The sequence below is a fragment of the Sorghum bicolor genome, chromosome 4 (genome assembly GCF_000003195.3).
Source record: "Sorghum bicolor cultivar BTx623 chromosome 4, Sorghum_bicolor_NCBIv3, whole genome shotgun sequence".
In the NCBI taxonomy this organism is placed as follows: Eukaryota; Viridiplantae; Streptophyta; class Magnoliopsida; order Poales; family Poaceae; genus Sorghum; species Sorghum bicolor.
In genome coordinates this window covers 19,510,861-19,529,120 of record NC_012873.2, presented here as the reverse complement: position 1 = coordinate 19,529,120, position 18,260 = coordinate 19,510,861, and the positions used below count along the sequence as shown (strand labels likewise).

The window sequence follows — 18,260 nt, the reverse complement described above, 5'->3', positions numbered from 1 at the left end:
TCCCCCCCCCCCCCCCCCCCCCCCCCCCCCCGAAGCGGTGGCGCTCTCTGGTCGGCCCCGAACACGGCGGCCTCTGGCCGTGGGTCCTGGCGCGCGGCCGACCCCGGCCCGGCATGGCGTGCTGCCCCTCCCCGCGCCGTCGTTGCGTCTCCCAAGCTCCACCGCCGCCTCTCTCTCTATATTGTGCTGCATCGCCCGGGCCCCCTGCGCTGGTCGTCCTCCGGCGAGGCGCTGCGCTGGCGCAGCAGGGAACCGCTATCCCTAATATACAGAATGCGTAGAATGGGGAGATTGAGAAGCCAAGATAATGAAGTACTAAACTTGACCTTACAAATTGCAATCCAGAAGAGAGGGATATCAACTGTGATTTGTGAATCACTTCTAAATTGGAATGAGGAGAGATTGGAATGAAGAGAGATTGAGTTTGTGTGCAAATTATTCAGTCCCCAATTTACAGTTACCTGGTTTAATTTAATATTCCCTAATTTAATTTTAATATTGGAAAGTTTTATTAATATTTTGTAAGTTTTCTTACTATTTTGTTGTTTCATAGCCTTCATATATTCTGCATGTTTCTACTTTGGTATGTTGAAGTGTTGGCATTTCTTTATGTGAAATTGTTAAACAATTTCAAGTTATGCTCAAATTTTATGAATTTATGAAATCATTCTCAATTGTGTGTTATATACTTGCTATGTATTATAAAATTAGAACTCTGTGGTGTTATACATGCCAAACATTAGGATTTAGGAGTCTAGGCGGTCAAAATTTTTTTTGACACCCTTCTACATTTTGAATACCCAGGCCAAAAACCCTGGGCTCGCCACTGAGATCAGCGCATGTGCAGGTCGCCCCTACTGGCCAGCCCCATGCCCTCGCCTCCTGCTAGATTGCTGCACAGCACGGCCCAGAGATCACACTGAGCCACTGAGTAAGGGTGTGTTGATTTCTGATTTCCATTCATAATATTTTCTTCGATAAATGCCAATGTCTAGATTCTAATAGTCGCATGGGTTCAATGAATGCAACAGTGCGAAGTACGAGTTTGATGTAAAACAAGGTTTCAGTAAACTGGCTCTTGAACCTTGGTCCTTCAGTGCGCATTGTTTGCGTTCGAGGTGTTGGGCTAATACATACTGAACTAATGTCTAGAATCCAGCTATTTTCTTCCACTTTGTTGCAAAATCTGACTGCGTTTCACCAGTATTGTCTGTTATATCTATTATATGTTTTAGCATACCGCTAGGAAATTTTCTAGATTTAAAATATTAACCCCCCATTTGTCTCATGTCTGGGTCTGCCACTGAATTCGTGCAGCTAGGTTTGGAGGGTTGCACTGGCTTGAGAGGTCATACCAGTTTTCACCCCACTGAATCTTGGTGGTTCTTTACCTGAACTGCTCCCCTATGCACCCTGTTTCAGTCCCCTCCCAGCCCTTTACAGCAACTCCTGCAAAACAAGTTGTGTCAAGGTAATCCATTTATCTAACCTCTTAGGCTCTTAGCAAATTGTGTGGTCTGCTACTGCTCCTGTGTCGCTGCTTCTCATAATGGTATCTGTTATTTCTTGGCATCAGCAGCAATGCTTTGAGGAAGGCCATCCATTTTGTCAACCTGCGGAGAGCTGGAAAGTCTAGTGGAAACCTGGCTATGAATTCCATATCGAAACCTGCCCCTGGGTCCGAAACATCTGGGAGGGAGGATTTTGCTGTGGGGGATAAGGATGCTGTGGTCATTGTTGATCATGGGTCAAGACGCCAAGAATCCAATCTCTTGCTAAGTAATAAACCTGATTTTTCTTGCAAGCCTTATCTTTTGCATTCAGGTGCTTTTGCTGTGTCTTGATTCATTTATTGAAAAATGCAGATGACTTTGTTGAGATGTTCCGGGCGAAGACTAGCTATAGGATTGTTGAGCCTGCTCATATGGTATTTTTCATTGTTCCAGCCTTTTTATGCCTTTTTATGTTTTTTCTTTGTGAGAAATGGAAATATCTAATTTATTAATGCGTTTAGCTTCTAGCATCATCCAAAATTTTTATGCAAATCAGTACTGTGCCTGTTTACAATTTTCTCAAAAAAGTAAGCATCAGTAAATCAACTTGTAATTTGAATATTATGTGACCCACAATCTGTTTGGATTTGGGAAATTTGGACCAGCATGTTTTGAATGTAAGTGTTACGTGTTTTTCTTTTATCATTACTAATTTGTGTATTATATGCGTAGCCAACTGTCAAGGGCCTCCACACCTAGCTCAGGAGGGCCTTGGCTGCGCAGGTTGTAGCTAGAGGTAGGAGATGGGGGCGCCAGGGTGTGCCTGGCGCCTGGCAGCAGGGGGGTGAGATTAGAGGTAGCAGGAGATGAGAGGTTAGAGATAATCACTTCATTGCTTAATTCATTCAACTGAGTTCAGGGTTACATATATAGGAGCTCAGCTCCCAGCTGCTGCGCCCAGCACCTAGTTACTGGAGCCAGCAATTACTTCCCTCAGCTATTAACTACCAGCTAGCTGTTACCTCCTTAATCTCCTCATCTTCTCCTTAAATGCCTTCATAACTCAGGCCTCTTCAGCCAGGCCAGTCTCCTCGGGCTGTGCCAGGCCATGCGCAACCTTGGGGGAGGCACTGGCTGCTCCTTGTCTATGGGGCCGGCGGCTATAATGATGGCCCCACATGACATCTCTCCCCCCCTCGACGAGCAGCTCGTCCTCGTCCTCGAGCTGGAAGGTGGGGTATCGGGCTTGAAAGCTGTCGAGGTCTTCCCATGTCGCTGAAGCTGCTGGTTCGCCTTGCCAGTGGATCAGGATCTGACGGACGCCCCTGGCGAGGCGTGTGCGCGTAGCGCGCTCTGGTACTGGTTGACTGGCACCATTGTGAATGGGAGGCAGGGCCGGTGGCGAAGCTGGGGGAGTGCCAACGAATTTCTTGAGCAGCCCGACGTGGAAGACGTCGTGGAGTCGGGCGCGGGGAGGTAGCTCGAGGCGGTAGGCGACTTCGTTGATGGCGGCGGTGATGCGGTATGGTCTGTAGAAGCGAGGACGCAGCTTGCCCTTCGTGGTGTCTGGCAGTGAAGCCGGAGTGCGGTGTCGAAGGCGGAGCCATACCCAATCGCCCACGCTGAAGCGAACGTCGCGGTGGTGTTTGTCGTAGGAGCGCTTGTACACGGCTTGTGCTTGTTCCAGCCGTGCCCGGGCATCAGCCAGGAGCTCGTCTCGTTCTGCCATGGTCTTGGCCACTGCTGCCACGCGAGTTTCCCCTGGCTCATAGGAGCGGATGGATGGTGGCTCACGCCCATACACGATCTGGAATGGTGTTGTCTTTAGTGCAGACTGGTATGCAGTATTGTAGATGAATTCTGCCCAAGGTAAGCAGCGCAGCCACTGCTTGGGGCGATCTCCAGTCATGCAGCGAAGGTACATGACAATGACCTTGTTGGCGGCCTCTGTCTGTCCATCAGACTGCGGATGAAAGGCTGTAGTCATGTGCAGCTTGATCCCTGCAAGTCGCATCAATTCCTTCCAAAACAGTGAGGTAAAGACCGGATCTCGATCAGAGACTATGGATTGTGGCACACCATGCAGGCGCACAATTTCGGAGAAGAAAGCTTGAGCCACTGATTCCGCTGAGTAGGGGTGAGCCAGCGGAATAAAATGGCAGTATTTGCTGAAACGATCCACCACAGTGAGAATTACTGTCTTGCCGCCCACTTTTGGCAATGCTTCGATGAAGTCCATGCCTATGTCAGTCCAGATTGAGGATGGCACCGGCAGGGGAAGGAGTAAGCCAGCCGGGTGCAAATGCTCTGTCTTGTAGCGCTGACATGTGGCACAGGTCCGGACAAAGTCCTGGACAAGCGCCCTGAGGTTAGGCGCATGGATGTCGCGTTGGAGCCGGTGGAGTGTGCGCTGGACGCCCTCGTGTCCGTCCTCATGGACAGCAGTGATGAGCTCCTGAAGGAGTGGGGCGCCTGGAGGCAGGTAAAGTCGGCCCTTGAATGTGACCAGGCCATCGGTGATGGCCCAGTGAGCAGTGTGCTGGGCAGAACTGATTTCCTGCTGGAGGGCGACCAACGCCGGATCTTGCTGATTAGCTTGGCGAAGGCGGCTGATGAAGTCGAAGCGGGGGCCTGAGATGGCCAGGACAGCCGCCTCTTCTGTGTCGCGGCGGGAGAGGGCATCAGCCACTGTGTTGGCGCTGCCAGCCTTGTATTCCACCGTGAAGTCGAATCCTAGGAGCTTGCCCACCCAGTGATGCTGGGGAATGGTGGACAGCCGCTGGTCCAGCAAGAATTTTAGACTGTAGTGGTCAGTTCTCACCAGGAAGGGACGACCCCATAGATATGGCCTCCAATGGCGGATGGCCAAGACGAGGCCGATCAGTTCACGCTCGTAGGCCGCCAGAGAGCGATGACGCGGTGCAGCAGGGCGGCTGAAGAAAGCCACCGGGTGCTGGTCCTGGAGCAGCACTGCGCCAAACCCGTAGGTTGAGGCGTCGCATTCCACAACGAACAGGTGGTTGAAGTTGGGCAGGACCAGAACGGGGGCCGTTGTGATGGCGGTCTTGAGGGCTGTGAAAGCCGCTTCCGCCTCAGGTGACCAAGTGAATCCTTCCTTTTTGAGTAAAGCGGTCAGCGGGGCAGCAATGGTGCCGAATTCCTTCACAAACTTGCGGTAGTAGCCAGCAAGTCCCAAGAACCCGCGCACTGCCCGTGCTGATCTTGGTTGGGGCCAGTCCGCTACTGCTTGCACTTTCTCGGGGTCCATGGCGACGCCTTGGGCTGAAATGACGTGCCCAAGGTAGGAGATGTTGGAGGCCCCAAAGTCGCATTTGGACCTCTTGACGAAGAGATGGTGCTGTTGTAGGGTGGTGAGGACTGCACGCATGTGCTGAAGGTGTTCGGCGAAGGAGCTGCTGTAGATAAGTATGTCGTCGAAGAAAACGAGGACGAAGCGGCGGAGGAACGGCCGCAACACATCGTTCATGAGGGCCTGGAACGTTGCCGGGGCATTGCAGAGGCCAAACGGCATGACCAGGAACTTGTACAGGCCGTCATGTTTACGGAACGCCGTCTTTTCGATGTCGGCGATGTTCATTCGAACTTGGTGGTACCCGGAACGAAGGTCCAGCTTGGTGAAGAACTGGGCACCGTGCAGCTCATCCAAGAGCTCGTCGACGATGGGGATGGGGTAGGCGTCTTTGATAGTAATGGCGTTAAGGGCGCGGTAGTCCACGCAAAACCTCCATGACCCGTCGGCTTTCTTCACGAGCAGGACCGGAGAGGAAAATGCAGAGGTGCTGTGCCTGATCAGCCCTTGGGCCAGCATGTCGGAGCATTGGCGCTCCAACTCATCCTTGTGTGAGGCGGGGTAGCGGTAGGGCCGGACCGCCACTGGAGGAGAGCCAGGGACGAGGTTGATGGAGTGCTCCCTGGAGCGCGGTGGGGGCATGCCAGTGGGCTCGGAGAAGACGGAGGAGAATTCTTCCAGCAGGGCTGTCATGATATCAGAGCCGTTGCATGCCTTCAGTCTTGGGCTGGGGGTACTGGCCACGCCCTTCCAGCACACCTGGCGTCCCTGGTGCCAGAAGGACATGGTGAGGGCACCAAAATCCCACAGGATTGGGCCCAACGTTGCCAGCCATTGGTTGCCCAGCACCACGTCATAGCCGGCGAGCGGAAGGGCATAGAAGTCGGTGGAGAAAGAGGCGTCGTCGATGGAGAAGGTGGCTGCGCGGTACACGCCTGGGCTCGGTACCCTTTCGCCGTTCGCCACGGTGACCTTCAGGCCGCTGCGGAGCCTGAGCCGGAGGTTGGTCCGGCCTGCAGCGTCGACCGCGACGAAATTGTGCGTGCTGCCTGAGTCCAGCAGCGCCAGCAGAGACGCTCCGCCCAGGTTGATGCGGATCTGCATCGTCTCGCTCGTGCGGATGCCGGCGATCGCGCTGAGTGAGATCAGCGGCTTGTCCATGTTCACGGCAGCCAGAGCAGCCTCGACGTCGTCCTCCTGGTCGTCGGTTTCTGCGATGTCAAGGAAAAATAGGCGTTGACAGACGCGATTATGGCCGCGTGTATACTTTTCATTGCAGTTGAAACACAGGCCCTGGCGTCGGCGATCGTCCATGTCAGCCGGCGACAGCCGGCGAACTTGGCGGCCTTCGAACGATGGGGTTGGAGTAGCGTGGGCTGGGGGAGCGGGCAGCGCCAAGGGCTGTTGTGGCCCCTGCAGTAGGCCACGTCCCGCGAGGCGTGGCGGAGCCGTGGCCGCGACGCGGGCGACGCTCTGCTCGCGCAACTCCAGCTTGCGGGCCAGACTCATGGCCACGAGCAAAGTCTGGGGGTTCTGCATTTCCACATCATGGCTGAGTGGTGGACCCAGGCCTGCCGTGAAGGCCTGGACACGCTGGCTTTCCTCAAGTGGCCCGACCCTTGGCAACAGCGCCTCGAAGCGGTCTTGATACTCCGCCACCGATCCTGTGTGCTTGCACTCCATCAGTTCGCCCATGGGGTTGGAGCGGAGCGGCGGACCATAGCGGAGGTTGATGAGCTCGGTGAAGCGGCGCCAAGACGGCGTGCCCTCGGTCTGCTGCACCTGGATGTACCAGAGTTGGGCGCCACCTTCAAGGTTGTATGACGCCATCCAGACCTGCTCCTCGGCAGCGATGCGTTGTTGGACGAAGTAAGATTCGCAGCGGTTGATGAAGGCCAGAGGATCGGATTTCCCGTCGAACTTGGGGAAATCCAATTTCTGGAACCGCGGCGGTCGCTCACCATGGTGGTCACCGAAACCAGACCCACGGGAGCCATTGGAAGATGATGGTGGTAGCTGGGCTTGCTGTAGCGTGACGATCTGCTGCTGCATAGTCACCATGCTCTTGGTAAGGTCCCCAAGCATCTTGGCTAAGTCGGAGATGGTAGGTTCAGCCATGGGTGGCGCAGTGGAAGCGGTGGAGTGGGTGGGTGAGGTATCAGCAGCAGGATGGGAGGGCGCAGTGGAGGAAGAGGACTGGTGGCCGGAGGATCGCCGGAATCCTGATACCAAGTTGTCAAGGGCCTCCACACCTAGCTCAGGAGGGCCTTGGCTGCGCAGGTTGTAGCTAGAGGTAGGAGATGGGGGCGCCAGGGTGTGCCTGGCGCCTGGCAGCAGGGGGGTGAGATTAGAGGTAGCAGGAGATGAGAGGTTAGAGATAATCACTTCATTGCTTAATTCATTCAACTGAGTTCAGGGTTACATATATAGGAGCTCAGCTCCCAGCTGCTGCGCCCAGCACCTAGTTACTGGAGCCAGCAATTACTTCCCTCAGCTATTAACTACCAGCTAGCTGTTACCTCCTTAATCTCCTCATCTTCTCCTTAAATGCCTTCATAACTCAGGCCTCTTCAGCCAGGCCAGTCTCCTCGGGCTGTGCCAGGCCATGCGCAACCTTGGGGGAGGCACTGGCTGCTCCTTGTCTATGGGGCCGGCGGCTATAATGACGGCCCCACATGACACCAACTCTGACTCTGCTTTTGAGCTATGCATTGCACCTTGTATTGTTCAGTGCCAGCTCATTCATTCAGAATTATCACGATTGATTTTGTTCAGCATCCTATGTAGTCTGTTTGTATTTAATTGCTGAAATTTGTACTTGGATATCCTGTACTTAAACTCTCAAAGGACAATACAAGGCTGATGCCACCTTATTGAATCAAATAGATAAAGTAGTTATGGAATATAGAATCTGTCTTTATCCTGAGGGGGCTCCTGGATCTTTCTCCCAGTCAACTGGCCTTCGAGTTAACTACAAGAAATCATGTCTAGTCCCTCTGAACCTCCTCCCTGAAAAGGCCCAACAGCTTGCTGGTGTTTTTGGTTGCAAACTTGAAACTTTACCTTTCACTTACCTGGGACTTCCAATGGGCACCACTAAACCCAGAGTTGATAATTTTGGCTTCATAATGAACGAAGTGGAAAGAAAAATTACAGCTACTTCCAATTTCCTTACTCATGCTGGAAGACTTCAACTAGTGAACTCAGTCTATCCTCTCTGCCAACATATGCAATGTGCACCCTCCAACTCCCAGTGTCTGTACTTGAATACATTGACAGAGCGAGAAGACATTGTTTGTGGAGAGGCTCTGACAGTAATGCGAAGATGAAGCCTTTAGTTGCTTGAAAAAAAATGTTGTAAACCAAAAAAGAAAGGAGGCCTAGGCATCATCAACCTTAGAAGTTAAAATTTTGCTTTGCTTCTTAAGCATCTGGACAAATTCTACAACAAGGAAATTCCTTGGGTCAAGCTGATTTGGTATGCTCATTACCCCAATTGGGAGATCCCCCATGCCACCATTGATAAGATTCTTTCTGGTGGAGAGATATTTTAAAGCTTTGCGATCTCTTTAGAGGTATTGCCAACTGTAAACTGGGAGATGGGTCAACGTTAAACTGGGAGATGGGTCAACGGTTATTTTGGTTATATCTCTGGAATGACAATGTTAGTTAAGCCTAATTGCTATGTATCTTACTTTATGCATTAGTAGTTGCATTGCCTTGGCATCCAAGTTAGGAGTAGGCATCTTTACCTTTTGCTTTAGCATATTCTGGAGTTGGTAACGGCAGCGGTGGCGGTAGCAGCAGCAACAGCGGCGGCGGGCGCAACGAGCAGCAAGGCGGAGGCTCCGGCGGGCGTCAGGCTCCTCAGCCGGCTGGTCCTTGGGTTTGCTATAACCCCTAGGCCGTCAGTGGCCACCTCAGCAGCAGCAGTGGTGTACACCACTTGTGCCTTCTCCACAGGCACACACCGCCTTCGCGCCGCCTCAGTTCTCCACTGCCGGCGGCCCTCCGGCGTACGGGCCTCCAGCCAGCTGAGATCCGATCAGCCTGATCGCCGCTCTCAACCAGATGGCGGTTCAGGGTGGGTTTGCACCGTGGGTCATGGACAGCGGAGCGACATCCCACATGTCCTCCAATGACGGTATTCTACTTTCCCACCTCTCGTCACCACCGTCTTCTATTACGGTCAGCAACGGTCAATCAATTCCTATTCTTAGTCGTGGCACTTCTCTCCTTCAAATAGCTGATTGTCCTTTTTATCTTGATAATGTTCTTATCACTCCCCAACTTACTCGTAATCTGTTATCTGTTCGACAATTTACTCGCGACAATAACTATTCCATTTAGTTTGACGCCTCTGGTTTTTCTGTCAAGGATCTGCGGACTAAGACGACTCTCCTTCGGTGCAATAGCAACGGGGACCTCTACACGATTCCACATCGCATGCCACCTCGTTGCCATGTCGCCGTCGTCTCCCCAGAGATGTGGTACTCTCGCCTTGGTCATCCTGCACCTGCTGTCGTCACTACTCTACATAAGCTATCAGCTATCCAGTGTAATAAAGCAGCCCGCCACCTTTGTCATGCCTATCAGCTAGGCAAACACGCTAGGCTGCCCTTTGCTAGTTCAGTTTCTAGTACTTCAGCACCTTTTGAACTCGTTCCCCGTGATGTCTGGACCTCTCCAGTTTCGGGTATTTCTGGTTATAAATTTTATCTTGTGCTGGTTGATGATTATACTCATTATTGTTGGACGTATCTCCTTCGCCATAAATCTGAAGTTCATGATCATATTGTTCAGTTTGTTGCTTATGCTTAAACACAGTTTAGTTCCCCTGTGCGCTGTTTTTAGGCAGATAAGGGCACCGAGTTCCTCAACAATGCCAATGCTGCCTTCTTGGCTGGTCGTGGCATCCTGCTCCGCACTTCGTGCCCCTACACATCCGCTCAGAACGGCAAAGCCGAGCGCATGCTTCGCACACTGAACAATGCAGTTCGTACACTTCTCATTCATGCTGCCATGCCACCTTCATATTGGGTCGAAGCGCTCTCCACCGCCGTGTTCTTGCTCAACCAGCAGTCATCATCGTCCATACATAATGGTATTCCCTATCATCTTCTTCATCGCAAAATGCCACATTACTCTATCCTTCGAGTCTTTGGTTGCCTGTGCTATACGAACCTTAGTGCCACGACTCACCACAAACTGACTCCTCGCTCCACAGTGCGTCTTTCTCGGTTACCCAACCTCTCCACTCGCAAGATTATCATCTCGCGACACGTTTGTGACGAGACTCACTTTCCGTTCGCAGCCTCCAAGCCTCGACCGGATTCTCTTGATTTTTTGTTACAGGAAATACTTCCTGCGCCTGCGACGTTCGGTACTCGTGGAACTCGGTGGCGCCTGCTTCATCTGACACAGACGACGCAGGCGATGCTGGCGACCCTGTTGGACTCGACCTTGCCATTTTGTGGCATAGCGCTGCTAATCGGCTGACCTGGGCTCCTCAGCAGGCTGCGGCTCTAGCACCTCCTCTAGTAGGTGTTGCCGCCCCTGCCCCTGCCCGCCAGTGGTTCGGCATCCACTACAGTCGTCGTCCAGCTCCGCCGCCGGCTTCACAGCCGCCCCAGGCGGCACCTTCGGCCCCACTGTAGCAGGTCGTGGTGCCCCCGGCTCTACCTCCACAGGAGCCCCCTACGCGGGCAACTTGTTCCCAGATGGGTTCCCTGCCGCCGCCCATGCAGCGGTACGGCTTTACCGCGGCGGCCCCCAGCCTGCCTTCTTCGTTGCCAGGCAACTCTTGCGCCGCGCTCGCCGATGTGAATTGGCGCGCGGCCATGGCTGAAGAATACAAGGCGCTTATGGACAATGGCACCTGGCGTCTTGTCCTTCGACCGCCTCATGCCAACGTCATCACCGACAAGTGGGTCTTCAAGCACAAGTATCATGCTGACGGCTCTCTGGCTTGCCATAAAGCCAGATGGGTCGTTCGTGGCTTCTCGCAGCAGTACGACATCGACTACGACGAGATGTTTAGCCCGGTTGTCAAACCCACTACCATTAGGGTCGTCCTCAGCATCGCCGCCTCTCGCTCCTAGCCGATACATCAGCTGGACGTGAAGAACGCCTTTCTTCACAGCCATCTGAACGAGACAATCTACTGCCAGCAGCCGCCCGGTTTCGTCGACCCGGCGGCTCCCGACCACGTCTTCTCCTGCGAAAGTTCTTGTACGGACTCAAGCAGGCGCCCAGGGAGTGGCACTAGCGGTTCTCCGGCTCTGTCCAGCGGTCTGGCTTCACTGCTTCGACCTCCGATCCGTCCCTCTTTATTTACAAAGTGGGTGCCGACATTGGCTACTTGCTGCTCTACGTCGACGACATCATCCTGACAGCCTCGTCGACCTCACTTCTTCGACGCCTCACCGAGCTTCTTCACTCTAAGTTCTCTATGATAGATCTTGGGGATCTTCATCACTTCCTTGGGATCTTTGTCACGCGTTCTGCGGATGGCCTCTTCCTGTCTTAGCGCCAGTACGCTGTGGACCTGCTCCAGTGCGCCGGCATGGCTGAGTGTCACTCTACGGCAACTCCTGTTCATACTCATGCCAAGCTCTTTGCTACGGACGACGCACCGGTGTCAGATGCCACTCAGTACCGCAGCCTCGCCGGTGCACTACAGTACCTCACTTTAACTCATTCGGACCTCGCCTATGCAGTTCAGCAGGTTTGCTTCTTCATGCACGACCCGCGAGAGCCTCACCTTGCGATGCTCAAGCGCGTCTTGCGGTATGTCAAGGGCACCCTGTCCACCGGGCTTCACATCGGCACAGGCAGCATCACCAGCTTGACCGCTTACTCCAATGCTGATTGGGCTAGTTGTCCAGACTCTCGGCGCTCCACTTCAGGCTACTGTGTCTTCCTCGGACAACTTAGTCTCTTGGTCCTCCAAACGACAGACTACGGTCTCTCGTTCGAGTGTGGAGGCTGAGTATCGTGCTGTTGCGCACGCTGTGGCTTGGCTTCGTCAGTTACTTCAGGAGCTCCATGCACCTATCTCATCGGCGACGATCGTCTACTATGATAATGTTAGCGCTACCTACATGGCCCAGAATCCAGTTCATCATCGTCGCACGAAGCATATTGAGATAGATATTCACTTCGTCCGTGCGAAGGTTGCATTGGGACAGGTTTGGGTGCTCCATGTTTCATCGTCTCATCAGTTCGCGGACATTATGACCAAAGGGTTACCTGTACAGTTATTCATTGACTTTAGGTCCAGTCTTTGTGTTCGTGACACTCCCGCTTAAACTGAGGGAGGGTGTTAAAATATAATTATAATAGCCTATATTGGGCTTATGGCCCATTAACCTTGTACTCCTAGCCTGACTTGTATTAGTACCACATTATAACTTGTAGATGTACTACAAGCCTTCCTGGCGGTGTTTCTCTACACACACCTACGCACCCTCGAACAGGAAGTTTAGATTTAGTTCCCTTGGATGTTTAATGATACATTTGTTCTTGTCCTCTTAGGCCTTGTTTAGTTCCCCACCCAAAAACTTTTCACCCATCACATCGAATCTTTGGACACATGTATAGAGCATTAGATGTAGAGGAAAACAAAAACTAATTGCACAGTTTGCCTGTAAATCGTGAGACGAATCTTTTAAGCCTAATCAGTCCATGATTGGACACTAATTGCCAGTCCTCTTAGGCCTTGTTTAGTTCCCCATCCAAAAACTTTTCACCCATCACATCGAATCTTTGGACACATGTATGGAGCATTAGATGTAGAGGAAAACAAAAACTAATTGCACAGTTTGCCTGTAAATCGTGAGACGAATCTTTTAAGCCTAATCAGTCTATGATTGGACACTAATTGCCAAATAAAACAAAAATGCTACAATAGCCAAATCCAAAAAAATTTTGGATCCAAACAAGGCCTTAGTATAATTTTACACCGGAGTGGAGATACTCAGGGTCCCTTTGGTTGGGCTGTGGCTTTTGGGAAAGCTGTTGTGAGCTGTAGCCTTTAGAAAAACTGCTTTGTAAAGTGGACTTTGAGAAAGCCAAAAGCCGTATGGTTGAGGAGCTGTGGCTTTCAGAAAAACTGTTGTTATCATCACTCACTTGCAAGCGGGCCCGACTCGTCAGTCTCATGTTAGCATCTTCTTCCTCACAGTCTGCATCTCACCAAGGCTAGCCGTGCTGCTCTCAGGGCTGGCCGCGCGAAGGGACCGCGCCATCGACCGCCGGAGCCGGGGCCGGAGCTGGCCGGTGCTTTGCCCGTGACCGCTGGATCTGGAGGCTGAGGTCCTTGCTAGAGCCGAGCGAGGAGGGACCGCCACATGTCCGCCGCTCCTCTGCTTGCCAGAGTGGTCCGCGACTGCTCCTCTGCTGCTGCTCACATTGGGAGGAGTGGGGAGGGAGCTCGCCGGAGTGGGGAGGATGCGCTGCCGCGGAGCCACGCATGTGCAAGGGGCGGTCACGACTTCTCCTTTCCTCTGCGAACGCGAATAGAAGAGAAAAAGAACAAACCGGTACCTATCATAACCAGTGGCAGGTGGGTAAATATTTGGTCCAAAAGCAGCTGAAAGCACGGGACCTGCTTTCAGTTTTGTACTAGAGCAAAAACTGCTTTTAGGCAAAAGCAGCTCTGACTTTTGGGCCCTTTGGTTGGCTTTTGGCTTTTGCAAAAGCAAAAGCAGGTTGGAAAGCCCAACCAAAGGGACCCTCAGCTGGTCTTCTGGTTCAAGTAGTGTAAAAGATTATAGGCTTGATTTAAATACATACTATACTGTTGGATAATCAGGGAAACAAACTCCACAGAAATGTAGTATTCCATTTGGCCATCTTAGTCCATTGTGCTTGCCAAAGTTGGCCAAATCCTTGCCCACCAATTTGGCAACCAAAAATTTCTTAGCTAATACATGGAACATTTGGGTGCAAACCAAACAGGCCCCAAAAAACTTTTGCAGAATACAGGTAACTGACAGCTTGACACTGACTTGCTAGCCAATTTTGAATTTCCAGCTTATGCTAAAACCAATACATATCATGTTGCCAAGATCTACCAAGAAACAATTCAGGTTACTGCCTCATGGTATTATGGTTTAGAATAGAAAACATCAACCACTCGATTTCTATGGTCAAGAGAAGCAATTATGGTTGTCACGGCCCTCATCTTTTCATTTTCTGATGCTTTATGCAACATTTAGGTGATTGAATCATCAAACCACTTGTAAAGAATTATTGTGATTTTCAAACTGCAATTGAATAAATTGTTGAATCATATTGTACTATCGTCGCTTAGAGCTACTCACAGAATATTGGAGATCTGTAACACCCCGTGTCCAAAACTGCTTATATGGCCTAGCTCCGCACATGGAACAGGCTTGCATACGCGTAGCACCTCACTTCGTGTAAAAGGGTTAACCCGGAGGTGCTACGTGTATGTAGGCCCGTTCGATGTGCAGAGCTAGGCCATATAAGCAGTTTTGGACGTGGGGTGTTACAGATGATATTGAGAGCATCAACCCTTGCTGCACGCTGCCCATGGAAGGGTGTACCAAGGGGTGCTCCTGGACATCTGACACATATGTGGTGAGCTGCCGAGGGCGTCAGCCCTTAAGGGGGAGTGAATATAACACCCCGGCCCGTTAGAAGCCTGTAGTAGTTGTGAAGTTGAATGCAAAATATTTCTGTGGTTGGCAATCCGAAACAAATGTTGGACAGCAGATAGGCTTGCTAAGAGGGGCCTCCCTCATCCGGATAAATGCCCTCTATGTGATCAAGAAGATGAGACGATACAACACCTATTAACAACATGCGTGGTGGCAAGACAAGTGTGGTTCAGATTACACCAGCCTTTGGAGCTAACAGATTTAGTCCCCTGTCAAAATGAAAGGAGCTTTGCAGATTGGTTGCGTATGATGTTGAGTAGAGTAAAGAAGGAGCAGAAAAAAGGAGTGAACACTCTAATTATTCTTGGCGTCTGGACTATTTGGAAACATAGAAATGCTTGTGTGTTTCAGGGGTTTCTCCTTCAGTTAACACAATTTTGTGGGAACTGAAGGATGAGCACAGCTTATGGTGCTTGGCTGGTGCGAAGAAACTGTAGGATTTAGGACTTACTTTTGCAACCTAGGGGAGTGAGTTGTATGTGAGCTATGTGGAAAAGTTTTGAGTCTATGTAATTTGCCTCACTCATATTTGGTCCCTGTATGAGTGAGGATCATGTTGAGGACCACCCTTTCTCTTTAATATAATGAAACACAGCTCTCTTGCGTTTTTTTTTTAAAAAGAGAAGTTGGTCCATGTGGCCCAAGTGGCTTATGTGTGGTTGTGGTTAGTGGGTTTAGTACCACATTGGTAGTCTGTGAGGGTGAGGGCCAACTTGTAAGCCTTGTTGTTCCAAACATAGCACCTCCGAGTTAACCCCTTTACACGAAGCGAGGATGAAAGTGTAAGCGAGGTGGCAGGCCCATTCCACGTGCGGAGTTAGGCCATATAAGCAGTTTTTGGACGTAGAGTGTTACAAGATCACACCATAGTGCCATTACAGTGAACCTTTGGTAATGTACCTGTTGTGTTCCACAAAACAGTTGAACTTAATGCCTATCAGCTAAGTTAAAGAATATATCCATCTTCGTCATCAATTTGGTGAAATTAATGCTGCTGATTGGAATCAGTTAAATACAACATTAAGTGATTTGAATGAAAGGTGACCTGGCATATAGCAATCTACAGGATAGCAGTTAGCACCATAGTTACCTCCACTCTGTGATTTATATGTACTTGGGGCTCTTTTTTTAGCAACTCTTGGTGTATTAATTGTTCAATGTTGGATGAACTGTAGGTGTGTTTTTCATGCTAAATGTATGTATTGCTTAATCTCTTTTGCTGCTATTTTCTATATTTCCTGATTTCTAGTTCTTTGTAGTGTTAATTGGTATTGGCTGGTATTTATTGGGTCCAGTTATCGTAGAATTCTTTATTTTCTTTGTGATCAGTAAGTTTTGTTGCTTTACCTTCAGTTTCTTAAAAAACGCAGGAGCTAGCGGAGCCTACTATAAAGGATGCATTTGGAAAATGTGTGCAACAAGGAGCATCCCGAGTTATTGTTAGTCCATATTTCCTTTCCCCTGGACGACACTGGAAGCAAGTATGTTTTTCCCCTTTTTTTTGTATTTATGTAAGGTTGACAATGCTTACTGATAAGGGTGTTAGTTTATTTAGGATGAAGATGTGTATCTACCCTGTACATGCAGCAGCATATAATAGTTATGTTCAGACAAGGATTTTCATATGCACTGACACCATGTTTGATTTTCTTAGGACATTCCTGCTTTAGCAGCAGAGGCATCAAGGGAGCACTCAAATATACCCTATCTTGTCACTGCCCCTCTTGGGCTGCATGAGCTTATGGTGGTACGTGCTTGTGAGTTCCCTCTAGGTTATTTCTACCATTTTCAGCAGTTGTTAGTAGAGAAGCAAAGTACATATGATGTGAATCTGATTTGCAGTTATTAACACTTAACAGTTCTTGTGGAATTTTGTGACAAAGAATTTTGTTAACAAATAGATCGCTATAATTGCTGTCCTCTTTTGGAAGAAGAATGTTGAAATTTTCTACAAAACAAAATTATAATATGTGTAAATAATGGCCTTGTTGACCTTGATATGTCATATTTGCATAGTGATTAATTTTGAAGGTCTAGGGGCATTTAAGCACTGTATGCTATAAAGGCTTATGTAGCAACTAGTGTCAGAAATGAACTATAGTTGTATGTAAATGTATAAAAAGCAACTTTTACATTATAACCAGCTGGCATTCTTCTTGTGTATAATCGTCAGTCTATACCGGCTATGTTCTGGAATTCTGGTATCAATTTCTTAATAATACAGGAGGCAATTGTCTAACTGTGAGCAATTAAGGACAGGGCTCGTTGATGAGTTGATCTATTTACTCAGTAACATGTTATTGCACTCTCCATGCTGAATATGCTTTGCAGGATATCATGAATGATCGCATCAAGTACTGCCTGCGACATGTTGCGGGTGATATCGATGAGTGTACAGTATGTGCTGGAACTGGAAAGTGCCGCCTGTACTCCTGATGGAGAATATCTGGGAGGCACGTCGATACTGCAGCTTGGAATCTGACTACATATGGCAATGGATTTCAATGCCAATTGTTTCTCTGTATTACCATTTATCAGTTAGGGTTCAATTTTTTTTCTCCTGTATACGAGATCTGACGAGTGTATATCCAGGTCCACCGTGTACTGTGAAACCTAAAGTTACCATTGCATAGTTCATCTTGTAATCTCAGACTGTCCATATTCTGAGCAGATCGTCAGAATAAAACAAGTGGTAACAAATTAGTTATGCATGGTGCATGCTTGCAGAACGTCAATGATGATTAGAGATTCATTAGGTAATCCTGAGTCAATTATTCATGACATAATGTACTTGTTTGATTTGTCAGTTTTTGTTGTCATATAAAATCCTCGGGAGATATGAAAACGTATTGGTTGATTTAAATGCCACTAGATTTACCCTGCAGCTTGAAAGATGCCAATTTATCTTTTTCATTTTTCATCCTTGAAATTTGAAATGCTGACAGACTGACACGAGCGATGCTCCTCCCTCGTATTCGTCTAATCATCTTCCCAATGCTGATCTGTGCTCACCTCCGGGATTGTGCTATACTTTTTGCCGAAGCAGTTCTCTCCGCCTCCTGTTGTGCCGAGGTGGCCAGCGGCCTAACAAGGAATGATTGGCACTTTGACAGATACCAGGAAACACCAACCAAGACCCACGAGACAAATGAATGATCAATAGAGAACAAAGCCCATAAAACAGAAATGAATGACTGAGAGAACAAAAACGGCAAGTCCATAATGAACATGAGGAGAAATTTGTGTCTAGGAAAAATACAATCTTTTCAACAACAATGCAAAGTTTTGAAAAAACACTGCATAATAAACCTTTTTATGAAATGTTCCATCTTGAAAATAAAATCTTTATAGCTCATCGATAAGTGTTCTACTTTCTAGAGGAAAAAAATTCTAGCTCATAACAAAACAATATTCTAGCTACATGACAAAAAATATTCTAACTCAAAATGAAAATGAACATGAAAATAATGGTGTGCAGAATAATCAAGTGAATGATGTACTAAGGTAGTCACAAAATATTGAGAAACAAAGAGAAACTAGAGCATGATGAGAAGATGTATGAAATAGAAGCAATGAAGAGGGAAAGAGAAGAATTACATGAAAAAATAAGTAAAGAGAAAGAAAACAAATTTAAGAGCTTTACAAAATACCAGAAAGAAACAAAGAGATGAAAAATAAGTATCATTATTGTTTCACTAATTTAAACCAGTGTTTCGCTAGCCATTGGCAGTTACAGATACGGACACAGATAACAATGTTTCATTCAGCAGA

At 49.1% G+C, this 18,260-nt stretch overlaps 2 protein-coding genes across 7 annotated transcripts in view; both read left to right on the top strand.

Annotated features, from left to right (window-relative positions):
- Positions 1-937, top strand: part of LOC110434612 — a 7,820-nt gene extending 6,883 nt beyond the window's left edge. The window contains exon 3 of the mRNA XM_021458992.1: positions 848-937. Coding sequence (XP_021314667.1) covers positions 848-923 — 76 coding nt within the window. The 3' untranslated portion in view covers positions 924-937. The remainder of the gene's footprint in view (positions 1-847) is intronic.
- Positions 1-17,270, top strand: part of LOC8081646 (sirohydrochlorin ferrochelatase, chloroplastic) — a 17,769-nt gene extending 499 nt beyond the window's left edge. Inside the window, exons 1-8 of one of the 6 annotated variants that reach the window (XM_021458987.1) lie at positions 72-937; positions 1,032-1,118; positions 1,318-1,471; positions 1,577-1,779; positions 1,866-1,927; positions 15,860-15,970; positions 16,144-16,236; positions 16,821-17,270. In XM_021458987.1, coding sequence (XP_021314662.1) covers positions 1,407-1,471; positions 1,577-1,779; positions 1,866-1,927; positions 15,860-15,970; positions 16,144-16,236; positions 16,821-16,925 — 639 coding nt within the window. In that variant the 5' untranslated portion in view covers positions 72-937; positions 1,032-1,118; positions 1,318-1,406 and the 3' untranslated portion in view covers positions 16,926-17,270. Of the gene's footprint in view, positions 1-68; positions 938-1,031; positions 1,119-1,317; positions 1,472-1,576; positions 1,780-1,865; positions 1,928-15,859; positions 15,971-16,143; positions 16,247-16,820 lie in introns of those variants that run through there. The other 5 variants (XM_021458990.1, XM_021458989.1, XM_021458986.1 and 2 more) reach the window with 5 other exon arrangements.